At 43.3% G+C, this 16,329-nt stretch overlaps 1 protein-coding gene across 4 annotated transcripts in view; it reads left to right on the top strand.

Annotated features, from left to right (window-relative positions):
* znf407 (zinc finger protein 407) overlaps positions 1-15,708 on the top strand; it is a 191,305-nt gene extending 175,597 nt beyond the window's left edge. For 2 of the 4 annotated variants that reach the window (XM_044117749.1, XM_044117748.1), the window contains exon 11: positions 14,345-14,526. In XM_044117749.1, the coding sequence (XP_043973684.1) occupies positions 14,345-14,377 (33 nt within the window). In that variant the 3' untranslated portion in view covers positions 14,378-14,526. Of the gene's footprint in view, positions 1-14,344 lie in introns of all 4 variants that reach the window. The other 2 variants (XR_006370709.1, XM_044117746.1) reach the window with 2 other exon arrangements.
* Positions 15,709-16,329: the final 621 nt, after the last annotated feature.

Below are 16,329 nucleotides of genomic sequence, written 5' to 3'. Positions count from 1 at the left end.
CCAGCGAAATAAAAATAAAATGGGACGTGGTTATCAGGGGGGTTTCTTACACATAAGAACCTGCCAGCAGTGCTGTATATTTGTTGTCAGCCTCCATTATAGAATATAATGTTGTGTAGTTTGGTCTCGGTCTAAATCCAGCTGTTCTGTGAAGGCCTCAGAGGTTTCTCAGCGAACATTAGTGAACAAACGGCATCATGAAGACCAGACACAGCAGACCGGCCAGGAAGAAAGTTGGTGGGAAGTTTAAACTCGGGGTTTGGTGAAAATGTTTCGACATCTCAGAGATTTCCAATCCGCAACCTGAAGCAACTCAGACAAGCTGTCCACCTAAACCGCAAGCGCCTGGAGGAAAGGAGGATGTTAATCAGAAAAGAGGTCAAGAAGTTGTGGAGAGATCCACAGTTCAGGTGTGAGAATATGTTGGCAGCAAAACTGTTATTCAAGTCAAGTGGCGAGAAGTAAGCTTTTATTTTTCAAAGAAATCCTCTTTGCAGTTTGCAGCAGGCCCATAAAGACGAGTCACATTTGTGTGTTTGAATGGCCCAGTCAAAGTCCAGACCTGAAATCAACTGAGATTTTGTGACAAGACTTGAAAAGAGTGGAGCATAGATGCCGTGTTTGTTGAAGAATAGGCAACAGCTTCAGTCTATAATGTTCCCCAAAATCCCTGCAACGTTAATCTCAGCAACAAATGGTCGTATGAAGTCTTAGATCAGGTTCGGCTCGGTAAACTTTTCAGAATTCTGTCAATGAAACGTTTCGAAAACCGTTTCCTTTTTGTTCTTGTGTGTCCTATCTTTGCACATTAATGTCTCAACGGATTATGGAATCCCAATAAGCTGAAGTTTGTGACTGAAAATTGAGAAATTGTTTTAAAAATATGTTTTTTGGAGGTTTTTTGTTTTGTTTTTTTTGCCAAAGAATACAGACTTGTTTACCTCCAATACAGAAATGTTTGTAGTGAAAGATCTCACAGATTAGAAAGAAAAAGATTCTACCTCTCACTCAGTTATGCTTTTATACCTGGAACGGATTCACCAATAAGGAATACTTTGTTTGCAGTTGCCTGAAATGAGGTAAAAATGCCATAAAAAGGCAACATTTAGGACGATAAGCGCTTCTAGGTGCTAATCCTACAGTTAGTCACTCATTATAAGTATTTACTTTTTAAATCAAATGAAAGTTGTGTGTGAGAATCGGGTTCAACCATTGTTTTCCTGGCATGGTGTCTGGTAAATTGTTGCTTTGATTAACTAATAAAAAAAATAAATGCAAGTTTCATCTTTAAACATCCAAACAGAAACAGTCCAAAGACAAACATTCTTTTAGCGTCGTCAGGTTGGTCGTTTCCTCCGTTTGTTTCCCAGTCCGGACTTTCTCTGCTGAGACGTTTCAAAGAACCCCGTCGTCTTTGCCTTCTTTGTTTGTCGCTTCTTGACATTTCATTTCATCCGCCATGACGGACCTCGGATCAGCGCGCCGTCCGGGGCCCGGCAACAAAAAGACATCAGCAACATTATCTTCACACTGTAATTACCCAAAAAAAGGCGGTGGGAGGGCGGTGGGGGGATTTCATTTTGATTAGCCAAAAAGCTTTTATTCTCTAACTCACATCCATAATTAATCATTAAATCATGGGAGAGTTACTGAGAGGGATAGACGGGGAGCCGGGAGAAGAAGTGGAGGCGGTGGGGTGTGTGTGTGGGGGGGCAGGGGAGGGATGTGAAAGGAGGATGGAGGGATGATGGAGGGAGGGAGAAAGGGAAGAGGCGTGCAATTATCTGCAGAAGTTTGACATCGCCAGTAAATCCACAGAGCTGCCTGACGTTGCTAATTAAAGAAGCAATCAAAGGTCCACCTCCAGAGCTTTTTGAGAGGAAGACGAGCGGGAGGGAGGAAGAAGGGAACGGGACAGAAAACAAGAGGACAGACGTCTTCTGGGAAGAGTTGGAGAAGAAAAGGAGGGTGTTATAATCTTTGTTATTGTTTCCATGTGTCAACCTCCCTGGACGCCAGGCTGAGGCTCACACACGTTTATTTCTTTATTTCTTCCTGCTGCATCCTGGCCATCACGCCGGGATCATCCCTGACCTTCATCTGGAGAGTCGCAAATAGCTGTTGATTTGCAGCATGAGGGGAAATAACCGCTCTCCAAGCCAAAGTAATGCATTAGTCATATCTGGTTAGTCGTTTTCAAACCTGAAACGATGCGTCTGGTGATGCTTTTTCCACGACGTCCAATCAGCGACGTGATCGTGCAGTCATCAGGTGTTTTGGGCCTTTCGCCGTCGGACGCCCTCTGCCTGGCAGTGGCCGGCGCGCCGAGCTTGATCGGGGAGGAGAGGGGTCTTCTTCTGTTAGCGGCAGCATCAGCCTCCCACACGTTTGCTCTTTTTAATCCACAGGCAGCGTCGGAAAATTCCAGCAGCCTGCGCATATCGTGCGAGGTGAGTCTCTTCTAACTTTGCCCTCGCGATTCAAGGCCGCAAATGTTGAGCTCCGAGACAAAGATCTTCTTTTTTTTTCTTTTTTTTTTTTCCTAAAAAAGCTGCTGAATTCATGAAGAAGTCTCTGACTGCCTAAGAAAGCCTTCATGCTCCTCCAGGAAACGATTAGCTCTCATGTTTTGGGCTCATGTTCAGAAATGAACTTGGACTGCAGAAATAAGTCAAGAAATGATTTGGTTTTAATTGTTTAAATGTTCTATAAAAGAGATGTAGATCAATGGAGATGTAGATCAAATAAAGGCGCATCTCTGTAAATGTTGATATCATTAAGAACTCATTAAATGCAACTCAAAACCAAAACGGTTTTTAATGCGTAAATGCAGGCCGACTGAGAAGTGTGTAACGTTTTCGCATTCAGAGCTCGGTGGATTCTCCTTTAGTGTGAATTACTGCACCAGTGCAGCACGGCATGGACGGGATCAGAGTGTGGTTCTGCTAAGGTGTGACGAACGCCTTGGTTGCTTTGGCAACAACCTCCATCTTTACTCCAGCTGCTGAGAATCTTTTCAAGCTCTTGATTCTCAAACAATCTGTTCCTTGTGCATCTTTTCCTACCGTAGGTTTTCCTTCCACTTAACTTTCCATTATTACAGCTGGATACAGTGCTAGCTCTGTGGCCTGTTTTTTACCCTGTTTGTGGAGATGCAGCCTGCTGGACAATTGTCAAGGCAGCATTCTGCTCCATGAAAGCCTCAACACTATATTTCTGTTTTTAAAAATCCTTCTTTTTTGCTTTATATGATACTCCATTTTTCTGAGAAGTTTAATTTTAAGTTTTTATTAGCGCCACGCCATAATCATCCAAATAAATAGAAATAAGCAGTTCAAATATATCACTCTGCGTATAATAAATGCAGCAGTGTCATTTTTTTAATTAATATTGCACTGCAATGCAGCTGTGATACAGGGTAATAGCTTTTACAAATGATACAAATTTCAAACTAAACTTGTGTTAAAAAAAAAAAAAAAAAAGATATTTTAATCTCCAGTAATATCGTAGCTGAAAATAGTTTTCTGTTTTGATTTTCTTTTTTTTTTTTTGCTTTGTTTTGTTTTTGCTTTTTAACCGCACCACAATTTTCTTCACAACGCCAGGAGAACGCCGTCTTGAGAGATCAAAGCCGGGATAGTTTTCTTCATTGTATATATTTTTCTTCTTCGCCTCCCTCCGGTCTCCTCTTCACCTCCTTTTTTTGCCTCTTCGCCTCCCCTCTGTCTCATTCTCTTTGTGTTTCCCTCTGTCTCTCCGGGGGCACCGACCTGGGGGACTGGAGGTAGATAGAGTTAGTGTGGACCAGATTACTCTCACTCCGGGTCATCCTCTGTCAGCAGAAAAAGAGCTGAGAGCAGGACACTGACCTGCGTTTCCTCCGACCAGTTCCACTCTGTGTGTGTGTGTGTGTGTGTGTGTGTGTGTGTGTTAACTCACCTCTTGAGCCCTCTCTACTGTATTTCATTGTTTTTGGGGAGGATTTGTTGTTGTAGTATTCTGTCTGAATGACCCCTTTATAAGAAAATGTTTTCACAGTTACGGTCAGGGACATGGATGTCATATGATTTTTTTCTTATTTTTTATTTTTTTACTTTTACTTAATTTATTTTAACCACTCTTCCGGGGCGGAATGGTTTGCCCAACAGTACAACTGCAATCATTTCCAAAATCAAGAATTGATTGGTGATCAGGACTTATTGCTGGTAGTTTCTCTTTGTTGGCATGAAAATAAAGAACAGTATTTTCTCGGCGAACAGACCACGGACAGACAGAAAGGGTTTTTTTTTTATTTTGGATTACGAACTCTTGAATTTCAGAAACGGTAGATTTTCAGACCTGAAAATAATACATCTTTTACTGAGACTGACCAGTTTGAGCTGTTGACTAAAGATATATGTTTAAATATCAATCTCAGGCGTTTAACCTGAAGACAACAGTATCAACTGTCAAGCACGGTGGTGGCTGGATGAGCTTGACGCAAATATACTGGCGAGGAACTTATTCTTGCATGTATATAAAAACAACTTTTCATCAGTCTATTAGCATTTTTTTTTTTTGTTCTTTTTAATTTTTTTAATTTTTTTGGTTTCATGGCTGTAATTGAACTTACTAACATTACTAATTAACCTCAAAGAGAAACCACACATGCACTGGGAGAGCATACAAACTTCATACCAAAAGAAAACAGGCTGGGAATTGAACCTGAAACCACAGCAACAACCCTAACCCTACCCTGATAACCCTAATGCTACTGAGCGGGTTGAAATTACATAATCATGATAGATAGATAGATAGATAGATAGATAGATAGATAGATAGATAGATCATTAAAAGCTTCATATTAAGTGTTTGTTCACTTCTGACTGCAGCTGTTCTCATCTTGCCACATACAGAGTTTTGTTTCAATTTATTAACGTGGCACGTTTTTCTAGGTAAATATTTGTTTCTATTTGTTTTGTTTTTTTTGCACAAAAGTCTTTTGGTTAGAATAAATTTCGCCTAACTTTCCTGACTTGTGGCCCGTCTCACCTGCTCAGGTTACCGTCAGTTAAAACACACAGCGCTATCCTCGCGCTACCGGATTACGGAGACGGCAGCTTCTTGATTACCAGCAGCTGACATTTGGTGGGTTTTCTGAAAATGCGACTAAAGTTTGCTCAGCTGTGTGTGGGAGGAAGCCTTAATATACCAGGAAACAAACAAATATTGTTTTGTCTTCTGGAGGGGTTTTTATTTTATTTTACTTGTTGTTTGTTTTGTTTCTCCAGGCAGCGTGGTAAGAAATATTTAAGAGTCTACTTGTAAAAGGTTTGAGCTTAAAGCTGAAAATGATCCCACAATAGGAGGTTTGTAAACAACAATGATTCATCCTCCTCGCTTCTATTACACATGGAAAAGGTGTTTGGGACAGAATTCTGTTTTCCTAGCCAACTCAAACTCCTCCATCGATCTGAGACGATGCTGAACAGTAGGCTTTTTACGCTGCCTTGCCACGTTAACTTAATACCTTTCCCACATTCTATCACGTTACAACCGCAAACTGCAATGCATCTGACTTGGATTGTTGGAACACAAAGTAGTGGAAGGAAATGGATGGATCTTTTGACAAAGTATTCAGACCCGTGGTATTCGCAGTCGTACCCTCTTTGCAGAAGAATCCTTGCATAAGTTTCCTTTGCTAAATGGGTTAATGTTAATCAGAGTTGATGTGAACATCCTTTTTGTCTTGCCACAGATTGTAAATGCATTTAGGTCCGAGCCATTCTAACATATGTATCAGGGTCCCTGCACGTCCTTAAAGAGACTTAAATTTATGCGTGTAAAACTAAGGCCTTAAAATGTCATGAATTCTTTTTTTAAAAATCATGAACGTTGGCCTTAAATGCGTTAATCGCAGGTCTTAAATTTTGTTGTGGCAGGACTATTTAATCTAGCATGTCCTCACTTGTTTTTGTTTCTTTTTTTTCTCAAAAGTTTGAGACATCTTCATTGTGTTCTGTGGCTTGAGACGGTTGGAGCTACCGCTAATGAGCTGCTAACATTCCCTCTTTAGGTAGCCAGGTGTTTTTTGTTTATTTGCATCTGTCTTTGTTTACGTTCCAGTTTATTGCCAGTTGGGTGAACATTTGTCTTCACCGTTGACTCGATTCTGTCGCCCACCCGTACGAGGCAACCCGTTCTGTTCAGAAAAGCTTGACACTCCAGGAATTAAAGCTGTAGAGAGCATCGCAAGATATGCGATTTTCTTCTGTAAAGTTTTGTTGTGAAATTTCTGTCAGGATAGTCTTCAACAAAGGTTTTAAAAGCCTTACATTTGAGTGAGTGAAACATGCAGAAACGCGGTGTATATACTTTGATCTAAACTATTACGTCGAGGTTCTAGCTTTAAGTTTTAGCGTCGTCTTGCTTGAAGGTGAAGCACTGTCAAATGTGCAAATTGCGAAAAATGCCGGCAGGAGAAAACCTTGCATATCAAGTAAAGGAGAAACTGTTTAAGACTTTAATTTGTAATAAAGCAGATTATGTAAAATGTTAATCTACAGCATTTTCTTCCACTATCAACCAAAGTCACTCAGATTAGCGCTGGCCTTCAGAGTCATTGGTGCTCCGGTCCTGAGGGCCTTCCATCTGTCTGTGCCCTCGTTCTCTCCTGGTTCTTCGTCCTTGGTGTGTTTTCAGCGTTTCTCCATCCGTCTCTCCACCCTGTCCGCCGGATGTCAATCTGGCCGCTGTGTAATTGGTTGCTTTCTGGTTGGCCGACCTGTCCTAGGTGGCGTTGATTCATGGCGTTTGTAAAGGTGACAGTAGCGACTGTCCCAAGCAGACAAAGTAGAGCCGTCACTGACTGGACCTCAGCTGACCTGCACACACACACACACACACACACACACGCACTCACACACACGCACAGGTAGCACTTTTGGCTTTGCTTGAGGGAGTCCAGGAGAAGAGAGGGATGCAAGGGAAGGTCATCGAGCGGCTCAACCAGAAAAGATGATCAAACATTCAGGAAACGACCACAGTTGGTCATCACTCTTCACGTCTCAAAACCTTCATTTGCTTCTCGTAAAGCTGCGACACAAATACAAAAGTATTTACTGACAATAAAACTAATGAAATAACATCTATTTGCTGACATAGAGTAAAACACCCACCTGTATAGGCGCTTACACACTCTCCCTGAGCACCCAGTCATTCACCCCTTTGCTGGTGACCTGGATACACCCAGAACTGACACTTTATCTACTTAACAGTGTCACCTTCAAATACACACACACACGCACACACAGAGGATCCTCCTGGTTTGTAAAGCATCTCCCCGTGTTTGTGTCCCGATCAGGCGTCTGCGTTTAAAGGTTGTGGCTTTGTATCTGTAATTGAAGGAAATGGTCTGGTAAAAGGATTGTAAAGAGGTCTTATTGTGGCGTCTTGATCATAAGCTCAGACTTTTTCATGGTGCTGCCATTGACCCGCTAATTGATTTGGAGAGCATCTCATTCTGCCTCTAGTTTGACACAGTTTAATTGACTTTGCTTGCTGTAGCGTCTGTTCAGGTTGATTTCTTTGTCTTTTATTTTCGTGCATGCGTGTGTGTGTGTGTGTGTGTGTGTGTGTGTGTGTGTGTGTTTCTGTACTTCTGAGAACCAATTAGCATTTACAGTGAGGTTACAGTTGAGGCTGATTTCAAATTTAGGGATTACAGCCACGCTGTCCTCAGGATGTAGCCGGGCGTGCGGCTCCCCTGATTACGCCAACGCGTGCTCGCGGGCTTACATTTGCGTCGAGGCTGACCTGTATTACAGCGGGTGTAATTGATTGTGTGTGCGCCGGTGTCTCCGTGTTAAGGTTAATTTCTCTAACTGCTGGTAAGTGCTGTCTGACCGCTCCCCCGGCGGCCTCTCCGAGCTGAAGTATTGCCACTTAGAGACCCCCTGCACCCCTCCCAACACAGGCCAGTCTATTGATCCGCTGATCAATAATTGCATCTGCGCCACACAGTGAGCACAGCGAGGCTCCTGCACTGACCTCCTGGTGCCACACTAACAGTCACACCTTGGAAACGGCTGTCAAACTGAGGCCCAGCGATCATTTAAGGGTCCTTGAAGGGGATCCAGAGGGGTCTCAAGCAAAACGAGCGTAACTTCTGCTGCCGCGCATCTGGGGGAATTACTTCACTCTCTACAGAGAGGATAGTTGGGTTGCGTCCATATTTCTTTGTCACTTGTTGCAAATTATATTGGGTTGTTGTAGAATAGCAAATTTGCATATTTCAGATTATTGATTTTTTTTTTTCAAAGCATGAAAAGGATTTATTTGACTGGACGATCATTTATCAGAATAGAGTTGGAGCTGAATACCGTGTTTAGAAAGCAGCCCGTTTGTGACACCAACATTTTTGTGGAATTTCTTATGAGATTTAATAAACAACAAGAAATTCTATGCACTTGCAATTGGAAGAAATGAACACTGTGAACAGCTCAGGGAAACTCTGAAGCTCAGTCGCGGAATGTTCTCCCCCCTAAACTCACAAAAAAGGGCAACAATTTCTCCTCCAGTCCAGATTTTACCTTTTTATACAGCTGAGCAAAGATTGTCCAAAGAATATCCTTCCCCCAAAGCTGCTCTACATAACTGAAAACACACTTCATACAGGAAATATCATCTCCAGGCCACAATGACGACACATTGGCATGGTGGTGGCACCATCGTCATGTGTGGCTGTTTTCAGGACAGCTGGTATTTCATCATTAAATGAATGGATGATTGGGTGGATAGACGGATTGGTGATTTTGCAGCAGAGATATCCTCTAAATATCTCCACTATCATTGTACAATCCAAACAGCATCAGTCACTTCCAGCCTCCGCTTCCCCGTCTTCCTCCTGTTGTTTCATTCCTCTCAGGGAGCCTCCATCTTGTTTCAGATCACAGGCAATAAAGCAGCCTGCCTCTCTGTGCCGATCTCATTCCCCCTCCGACTTCCTGTTAAAGGAATCAGTCAGTCAGAGCACTCAAAACACATATTAAACAGGCATCAGCCTCTCGCCGGGGCCAAATCACGCTGTTCAAATGTTGTTCTTCCACCGGGAGCGCAGGACAACTGAAGAGATGGGATCTGCAACATTAACTTGATTCACGGTCGCGGCGACTGAGTGACACTCCATAAACCTCAGCGGGGCCCGCCGCCGGTGGCCCGACGACGGCGCCCCGTGGCTAATGTGACACGCGCTAGCCCCGCCATCCCCGCAGCGGAGCGGCTCACACACTCTGAAACCCTCGCATAGGCAGGCACGTACAGAGATGAATGCAGTGCAGGGGCACACACAGTTCAGACAACCCAACGATAAAGGCTAACCTCTTACGCCACCCACATTCCAGCACACACACACACCTGTAAAATTCAGGCCTCAAAGCTGAGGATCTAGAGGTTTAACAACATGAAATGGCACCGCTCTCTCAGATTTCAAACAGCTTTTATGGTAATGCGGGAAGAAGCTGCACAGTTATAGTGTTATAGAGTAAGCCGACCTCTCAGCTCGCAGCGTTTCGGCGTAGGCAGTTAGCATCGGCCCCGTAGCTCCTGTGTAAATAGGTAACCTCCGCTTCTCAAAATGCCAACCTGTTCTGGCTCCCTGTGACAGTGCTGACTCCCTCCACTCTCTAACTATAGGGCTTGTCACTAGAGGTGCAAATGGAGGGGTCTGAATTGATATTTACCACACAATGCTGGCAGTGTGCACCAACCTCACTGCAAGGTCTTTTTTGGGGGGAGTGAATTTGGTGATGAGGAAATTAAGAATACCTTTGAAATATGTTGAAGGAGATGCAGATGCACAACAACAATTTTTTTTTTTTAAAGTGTCATAAAACCCTTAAAATAAATACAGTTTTTATTGCAGTAGCATATTCCTACATCTTTACCTTCCTTGTTATCCTCCTTAAATGTGTGTAGCAAAATAAACTTGGCTACTCCTCCGGTCTTGTTTGTCACATTCGTGGTTGTTTGAAACCTTTTGACTAATTCTGAAGAATAGAGATCAACACACATACGTCTTACCTCTTTTTTTTCCAGTTTCGAACATGGCCTTGGAGAAGTGCTCGAGAAACATTAGAAATGCGGTGATTTAATGTTTTAGGAAGTCGTGGGTTGCTAAAAACGGGGTTTTTTGAGACTTGAATATACAGTAAATAAAATGACTGTATGTTCAATCGTCTGCTCATCTCAGCTCTACTCGGCTGCGTGCCACCACCACCTTTATCGGTGGTATCGATACTGGGGTATCAAAGTATGCCTCGATACCACAGTGAAGTATCGAAGCATACTTCACTGGGGTTCCAAGCGTGTGGAGTTGAACAAGATGTCAGAAGACTGGCGGTCCCTGATTGACTAAACGGTGGATCCACACTCTGCTCTTCTTCTCTAGAGTGTTTCATCTCGGTGGCTTCCGCCTTTTCTGGGTCTCTCTTCTGTTTTGAGTCTGACAAGAAAAGAAAAAAGCAGCTTCAGCAAAGCTCCCATGCCCTCCATTGTTGGGTTGAATTTGTGTCGGATCACGTCGGACTCTGGTGACGACGCCACCCTCTAGAGTTGTTACTGTATTGTAGTGGAAAATCACCTGAACTGTAGAGAGTTAACTCGAAATCAGTTGAGTCACACTGCTAGGTGCTAGCAGAAAGTGGTCATGAGGTGTGTGTGGTTGTCCTCAATGGACTAGCGACTTGATGTACCCCGCCTCTCGTCCAATGACCACTGGAGATGGGCACCAGCACCCCAGTGACCCTACAAGGACAAGCAAGGACAGACAATGGGTGGATGGATAGCACATAAAGTCCATCTAATGTACAGTGAGGTGAAAAAAGTTCCTGGGCTATGAACACTTTTTGTAAGGCACTGTATATTTATGTTTTTAGAACGTCACTCCTTTGTGCCTCTTCTTAAAAGTGGTTCAATTAGCTTTAGGTCAGAATTCATCCTCACCTCTCCAAAACGAGAACGACTTCATCACTGTCTACTTAAAACAGCAGGGCTTCTGCCTCGTCAGAAGTACTTTATGCAACTGTCCTTTAGAGTCAAAAATATCCCCTGAGTGTGTGTCATGGTGTATGCGCAAGAGAAGAAACAGGAGTCTTATACCGGAGAGAAAGATGAGCAGTCAGAATGTCTCATCTTTAGCTGACCTATGAAATAAAAATCTGTAGTTTTATGTGACGCGCTAATGCAACAAGACGTTTTGGTGGATGGTGTTTCAGAGAAGTCCAGAAGACTCAGAATTTTGTGAAAATTTCATTTCTTGAAGCTGCAGGGCAAACTGTCAGACTGCTGACGAAGAATCAGTGGTGACCGCATGTGCTTGGAGTTGGAGGTAGAGCTCCCAGATCTGAGTCTAAATTCACAAGGGAGAAGAGGGCGATGGCTCAGATCCACTTTGTAGCACGAGTCTGACTTTCTAATCACATCGTCAACCTTGTGAGTTGAGGACATTAAATGTCAGGGGACGATGGGAGCATCAGTGATTGATGAGTTTGTTTCTGTATGTACCGTTCTGTTTGTGTGATCCCATAGCTGCCCTCAGGTGCAAACCTTGTATCTGTAAATGTCAACTCCTTCCAAGTAAAAAAAAAAAACAAAACAAGTTTTGGTGTATTACAAAGATTTGAGAGTTTTGGGGACTTTACAAGGTATCATAAACCTAGAAAGCTCCTCTCCCTGGCAGGAATTTGTGCCTATTCTCACCTGTTGTAAATTAAGTTCAGCTTTCAGCAGCTTAGTCGTGAACAGAGGCCCCCACCTTTTTTCTTTTTTTTTTCTTCTAAATGTCTCAAATCAAATCCCCTTTTTTCCTGCATAGATTAGCCTACAAGTGTTTGAGCTAGGTGCTGTTTAAACAATGGCATTTCTAAAACTGTTCCTATCACCTTGGAAACGCCATGGTAACCTGTGATGTGAGAGGGCACAGTGTGGCTCAATTAGCAGCAGCTGCATCTCACCACGCTCCGGCAGCAGCAGAGTGTCTCCATATTCTCTCTTCTTTCAAGCCTCTAAGTGACACAAATGTGTGAAGTGTTACATCGCCTTTAATGTCACTTTAGGTTCCCATGATTCTTTTTTTTTTCTCTTTCCTCCTGTCATATTTCTTCTCATGTTGATGCATGCATACACGAAGCAAGTCGAATAGATATTCAATAACCAGAACCAACAATTCAACAGCCTCCAGTTTTTGTTCAATTTTGACCTGCTAGTTTCACTTTTAGCTTATTGAGATTTCTCTTTGACATTAGCAAAGAATTAATTGCTCAAACTATTTATGTTATGCGCAGAGGCATTGCACTGTGTGTGACAGCGGAGTTGTAAAGTAAGGTGCCTCTGGGAAAAAGGACAAACATATATCATCTTTTTAAGTTGTATTTTGCACCTTTATTTATCAATTAGCACAGTTAGCATGACTAACTCTAAACACCCGTCTTTGTGCTTATTCCAGACCAATAGACCTTTGTACCTTTGCTCTGAGACTTCCAAGTCCGGCATAACATAATCGAAGGACTTGGAAGTTTAACCATAGCAACCTTGTTTTGCTCCATTTATCCATCTTTTCATCTGCTGATGAACTTCAGCCCCTTAGTTCACAAACTAAGGGGCTTCCCGACATTCATACAGCTTCTTTCACGTCTTGGAAGAACATCTTACAGATACTGAAAATAACTTTAGAGTCTTCTTCTCAAAGTAATAAAGTGTTGTTGTCAGGGTTACATATTAGCTCTTGGATATGGTTTGTTCTCTAGTGCACAAAAGATGATATTTTTCACTGTCCAACGAGCAGTGATGTCAGTAACGCGTTAATTTGTAACGCGTTACTGACATCGGACCACTTTTTTCAGTAACGAGTAATATAACGCGTTGCTATTTCAAATCGAGTAGTCAGACTACAGTTACTTATCAAAATCACTGTGCGTTACTGTCTTCTTTTGTTATTTACCGTAATTGTATTTCCTCTACTCGTCTTGTCGAGTGACCGACGTCTCTATGCGACAGAAATGTAAACAATGGAGGGAGATTTTGATGGTGGAAAAACTGGAACTATTTTGAGTTTCTGTCGCCAAGTCCGATTATTACAAGCGGCTTTGGGCTTCATTTTTTTAAAGTCGTTTGCAAATTTAATGAGTGGCGGGTTGCGCCTTTTTGGGCTCGTTTTTGAACGTGAAGTTGCTCATTTGGGCTTGGAAATAATCAGAGACTCATAATAAATCCCAGAATTTGTCCGTCATTAAAGGAGTCTTACTCCATCTCTCTCTGTCCATCATTTCCCCGATGATCCGTCCCGCTGTGTTTTTGTTAATGTCAAGTTAATATATTACCTCTGAATAACGTCGAGCTTCACGTTGCGCTCCAGAAAACTGCAAACATCGAGACCAATATGAACAGCGCAATAAACGTGAAAACAGCCACGAATAAACGTGTCCGTAGTTGGTAATAATTATAATGGCAACTTAACGCCATTATAATTATTAACATTAAGATAAGTGTCACAAATCTGTGCAGCCATCTGAGTTGTGGAGCTGCAGGAGGAGATCTGGGCGCTGAGCTTTGAGACCAAACGCAGGGCCGTAACGCAGAACCTGGAGGCTGGGGGGTTTTGGGGGGTTGCTTTAAAATCCTTCTTAGAGTTTTCCAGACAACACTTGGACCACACAAATTACTCACGTTTTTTTTTTTTTCTACAATCTCCTCTTCAGTTCAACCTTATCAGTGGAGACACATTGTTGTGTTACCATTATAAAATAATGTGATTTTCACAGGAGGCAGAGCGTTGTTGTTAGCAGCTGCTGAAAGTAACTAAAAAGTTACTTTTAATGTAACTTAGTTACTTTCCAAATCAAGTAGTCAGTAATCTAACTAAGTTACTTTTTCAAGGAGTAATCAGTAGTCCGATTAAAGTTACTTTTTCAAAGTAACTATGCCAACACTGCCAACGAGCCAATCACAAATCAAAACAGTCCAACTCTGGTCACTAGTCAATAGTTTTTTTCCCCTTGATCCATTTCTAGCAGTCTGCGTTGTTTCCAGAGGAAGTCTTGCTGCTTCACTGACCCTCAAACAGGTCTGGACAGACTTTCCCTTTAAATGGTTTCTTACATTTCTGTCCTTCCTCTGACTTAGCTAATGGTGAATGCTTTTCTTTAGTAACAACTTCCATAGAAAATAGGGACTGGAAAAAGGATCAGATTTTTTGAGTTTCTCACTCAAACCACACTCAACGCCTTTCCAGCTCTTGTTTCATTTCTGTTCTGGTGTTCTCTGAATGACTCTTCAAAAATGTAACATGAATGCGTTTGTCTTTCACTAGGTATCGTGTCCAAGTCCTTCGAATGCCGTCTGAAAGGCCAAGGAGCAACATTTGTGGAGGCAGAGTCTGTGGAATCACCCGAGGACAGGAAAGGCTCGTCGGAGGCATCCAGCCACGAAGAGGCCGTCCAGCAGGTCATCATCATCCAGGGATACGGTGAGGAGGACGTGGCCATCGACCAGGCCCTGGAGGAGTCGGCCGCCGCCACCCTGCAGACGCTGGCCATGGCCGGCCAGGTGGCCGAAGTGCTCCACATCACAGAAGATGGACAAGTCATAGCCTCGGGCAGGGAGGTGGCCTCGGCAGGGGCCCACCTGGCTGGAGGCAGCACCCAGTACGTGGTGGTGGAGTCCGGGGACGCCAGGAAGGACTTGCATGCGGGTCAGAGTCACATTGTTTCCGAGTCGTCCTCCGCTCTGGACGCTCTGCTCACCGCCGTCAGCGAAATGGGCCATCAGGAGAAAATGCAAGGAGAGGCCACCGTCGTTCACGAAGTGTTGGCCCCCGAAGCCTCGGAGGAAGCCCACACCGCCGTGGACGTGAAGCAAGAAGAGCAGGAGGAGGTGCAGGTCATCCAGGAGACCGGCCACGAAAACATGCAGGAGGTGCTGAAGCTCGCCGCCTCACAGATGATGAAGGAAGGCCTTACCCAGGTCATCGTCAACGACGAGGGAACCCATTACATCGTGACCGAGCTGGAGGACTGCACCCTGCAGGTAGAGGAGGCGGTGTACGGCGGTGCGGCCGCCGGGGACGGCGAGGCACAGCAGGCGGAGCAGCAAGCAGGAGAGGAGATGGTGGTCTACCTGGACGGAGCCTCTCATAACATTGTCCTGGAAGGCTGAGGCGCGCAGCAATGACAGTCCATGTCTCAAGTTCTGTTCAAGAGTGTCTTCAATATTGTCCCCCTCTTACAACTCAGTGTGTACATTATCTCTGTTTTCTCAGATGATTGGAGCTATGCAACAAAGGAGTTTTTTTTGGTGCTACTCCTGTCAACTTGCAATGGCGACACGCCGCCAACGACTCATTTTCGTCCATACCACTTAAGCAAACGTTTAAGTATTCTTCCTTATGGAATATGTTTTCAAAGCGCCTAACATATGAATTTTGTGTTCTAGAGTAACTACAATGTTCTAAGGTTTTGGTTCATTGTTAGCATGAGTTTTGTTTTGAGTCTGAAAGATGGAGGCAAATATTTGATTTTCCTTTGTCTGGAGTTCGTTCCTTATCACCGTGAACAAAACAGCGGTGATAATTTAGCGTTTTCTTTCCATGTTCGCCATCTCCGTCAGTCTCTTTGCTTTTAGAAAAAGCTTTGCTTCGATGTAATTTTTGACAATAAAGATTGTCTAATTTTTTAATCAATAGTTGCTTTTTTTGGTCTTCAGACAACAACATTGATTCTATAGTCAACACTTGTAAATTGTTTCACTATTCTGTCTCGTTACTGACCACAGACCCAAAGGTAGAATAACAAAATAGTGCTTGTAAAGTGAAAAGAAAACAAAGCCTGGCTTTCCGATTGTTTTCTTTTTTAAAAGAGAAATCAAGTTTAAAAAGCATGATCTTCTTCACTTTGACACCCCTAAATAAAATCCATACAATTTTTTCTTTCCCCTTCACTATTATGCTCTACTTTGTGTAAACACAGTACTGTACCAGCAACGCATGCACACACACACACACACACACACACACAATGACTGATGGCTCCCATCATGTCTTCCGAGCACCAGCAGTCATTACCTTCACCATTATCATTATCGTCCTCCTGATCACCATCATCCACATCGTCGTGCTCTCACCCCACCACCAATCTCTACCAGGTGTTCAACTCACTCTTCCCGTCTTTCTCTCTTTCTTTTTTCTTTTCTTTTCCACCCACAGCATTGAGCACTGGAGGGAGAGTCGATACTCATTTAGGCTCCAACTTTCTAATGGTTAGAGTGGGAGAGAAAGACAACGGCCAGTTGCTAAAGGTT

The sequence above is a fragment of the Gambusia affinis genome, linkage group LG05 (assembly GCF_019740435.1).
Source record: "Gambusia affinis linkage group LG05, SWU_Gaff_1.0, whole genome shotgun sequence".
Taxonomy (NCBI): domain Eukaryota; kingdom Metazoa; phylum Chordata; class Actinopteri; order Cyprinodontiformes; family Poeciliidae; genus Gambusia; species Gambusia affinis.
Note: the sequence above shows the minus strand (reverse complement) of the source record. Positions and strands in the feature narration are given on the sequence as shown.